Source organism: Suillus paluster (assembly GCF_016628075.1).
Source record: "Suillus paluster strain FC165 chromosome Unknown EDB91scaffold_43, whole genome shotgun sequence".
Taxonomy (NCBI): domain Eukaryota; kingdom Fungi; phylum Basidiomycota; class Agaricomycetes; order Boletales; family Suillaceae; genus Suillus; species Suillus paluster.
Window position 1 is genome coordinate 26196 of NW_024537603.1, and position 1790 is coordinate 27985.

The 1790-nt window shown below is 43.5% G+C and overlaps 1 protein-coding gene across 1 annotated transcript; it reads left to right on the forward strand.

Moving 5' to 3' along the window:
• Positions 1–441: 441 nt before the first annotated feature.
• On the forward strand, positions 442–1317 carry EDB91DRAFT_1083658 (uncharacterized protein; the record flags this gene model as incomplete). Its single annotated transcript, XM_041315659.1, has 3 exons — positions 442–562; positions 742–1038; positions 1103–1317. The coding sequence occupies 3 exons, from the start codon at positions 442–444 to the stop codon at positions 1315–1317; spliced, it is 633 nt and encodes a 210-aa protein (XP_041175192.1).
• Between the last annotated feature and the right edge of the window lie 473 nt (positions 1318–1790).

Below are 1790 nucleotides of genomic sequence, written 5' to 3' on the forward strand. Positions count from 1 at the left end.
TTGATAGAGATGGGAGGGCCAAGATATTTCAATGATGTAGACTAATGGGCTGATGGAACTGTCAATTATATAGACAGATGGGCCAATGAAATTGTTGATTGTATAGACAGATGGGCTCATGGAATTGTTGATTGTATAGATGGATGGGCTCATGGAATTATAGATTGTATAGATGGATGGGTCAATGGGACTTGTACATTACATAGACTGATGGGCTGATGGAACTGTTGATTGTATAGACTGATGATGCAATTGTCAATTGCAAACATGGATGGGCTGATCACACTATAGATTGTATAGACTGATGAGCTAAGAAGGCAGATATTAATTATGGAGGCTCAGAGTTTCAGAGTCTCTGATATGTTTGGAAGATTCTTGGTTTCTGCCAACTCACCAAGGCTTAAAAAGGCTTGCATGCCTGCCCAGTACTGTTGAGGATGCATGACCCTGAGTGCTGCTGAGGCAATAGCTGCTGGCCTCGCAATAGCCTTGAGGATATCCTCGGAGTGTGGACCCTTCAATAAAGTGGATACCTCCGGGTCTGAGACAGTCTACAGGATTGGTGAGTTTAACTACTGAGGAACATCAGCATGTCATGGCATCTAACCTCATGACCCTGTTGAAACCAAGCCAGGGATATATTTATGCATCCGGCAGCAATGTCACTATTCCCAGGAGCCTTGACTGAACCACTCTTGATTAGTCCTCCAACTACCACCGAACTTTTACACTTTTTTCAAGTGTGGGAGTCAGCAATTGCAAGGCCTTCCAAATTTCTTCCTGTAGTATTCTGGATCCATTGGGCCATGAGGGATCTGAAATACCTGGGTGGTGTCTGTGAGTGCACCTGGGAGATACCACACAATGATGGCAGCTATGACATTGTGTCAACAAACTTGGTACCCTCATGGCCAGGAGGAGACCTGTCAAGCAACTTCTTCTCTCTCTCTCTTCATTTTGGTGAAGAGTTTGCAATTCTGCATTTGCAGCACTTCACAGAGTGCTGCCACATTGAGAGTGTTGTCCCTCCTCAACACTGTAAGTTAACACCTTCTTTTCTCTTGCAACCTGAAATTGATTTGCTTTTTCATGTTTTTGCAAGACCCAGCAAGTCAGGTCAATCTATCTGTGGTCCCACACTTGCTGGCACCTATGGCTACCACAGGTTCCCGCATTCATTGTTCTGTGTGTCCTTCTCAGCAGTTCCAGCACAATCTTCAAGCCAATGCAAAGTTCAACACAGTGTCCTTCTCTGCTGTTTGGGAGGGTAGAGCTATGGCACTTTTGGATTCCAATATGCTACCTAACAAGATCTGACAATGTTGATATGGTAACATATTTTTCACCAAGGGTTCGACAGGTCCAGGACTTGAGATGCAAGAAGCAGTGTCCTTTACACCACCATTAATTAGCTTTGGTGTCATATCCCATGTTTCTGGACCTAAAACACCAGATCCTCACTTGTTAGACCCGCACTTCTGTCTTGATTTCCATCTGGCGCTCCAGTTTCACCTCCAGGTCTAAACCTAACCTTACACTTACCTCCTTTTCTCTGGCTACTGATCATACTCCTTTCCGCCTTGCTTACTGATCTATTTCTCTGTATTCATTTCTGACTCCATTTCTTTGATCTGTTATAAACTTACTAATAGACTTTCCACATGCCTTGTACATAGCCTTTTACTATGCTGACTGATTACTTAATTGATACCTACAGTATATGAACTCCTGTAACATTCCGCACCTCCTCAGTTTGAATATCATCTTAGATCCTGCTCATTCCTGTTTCT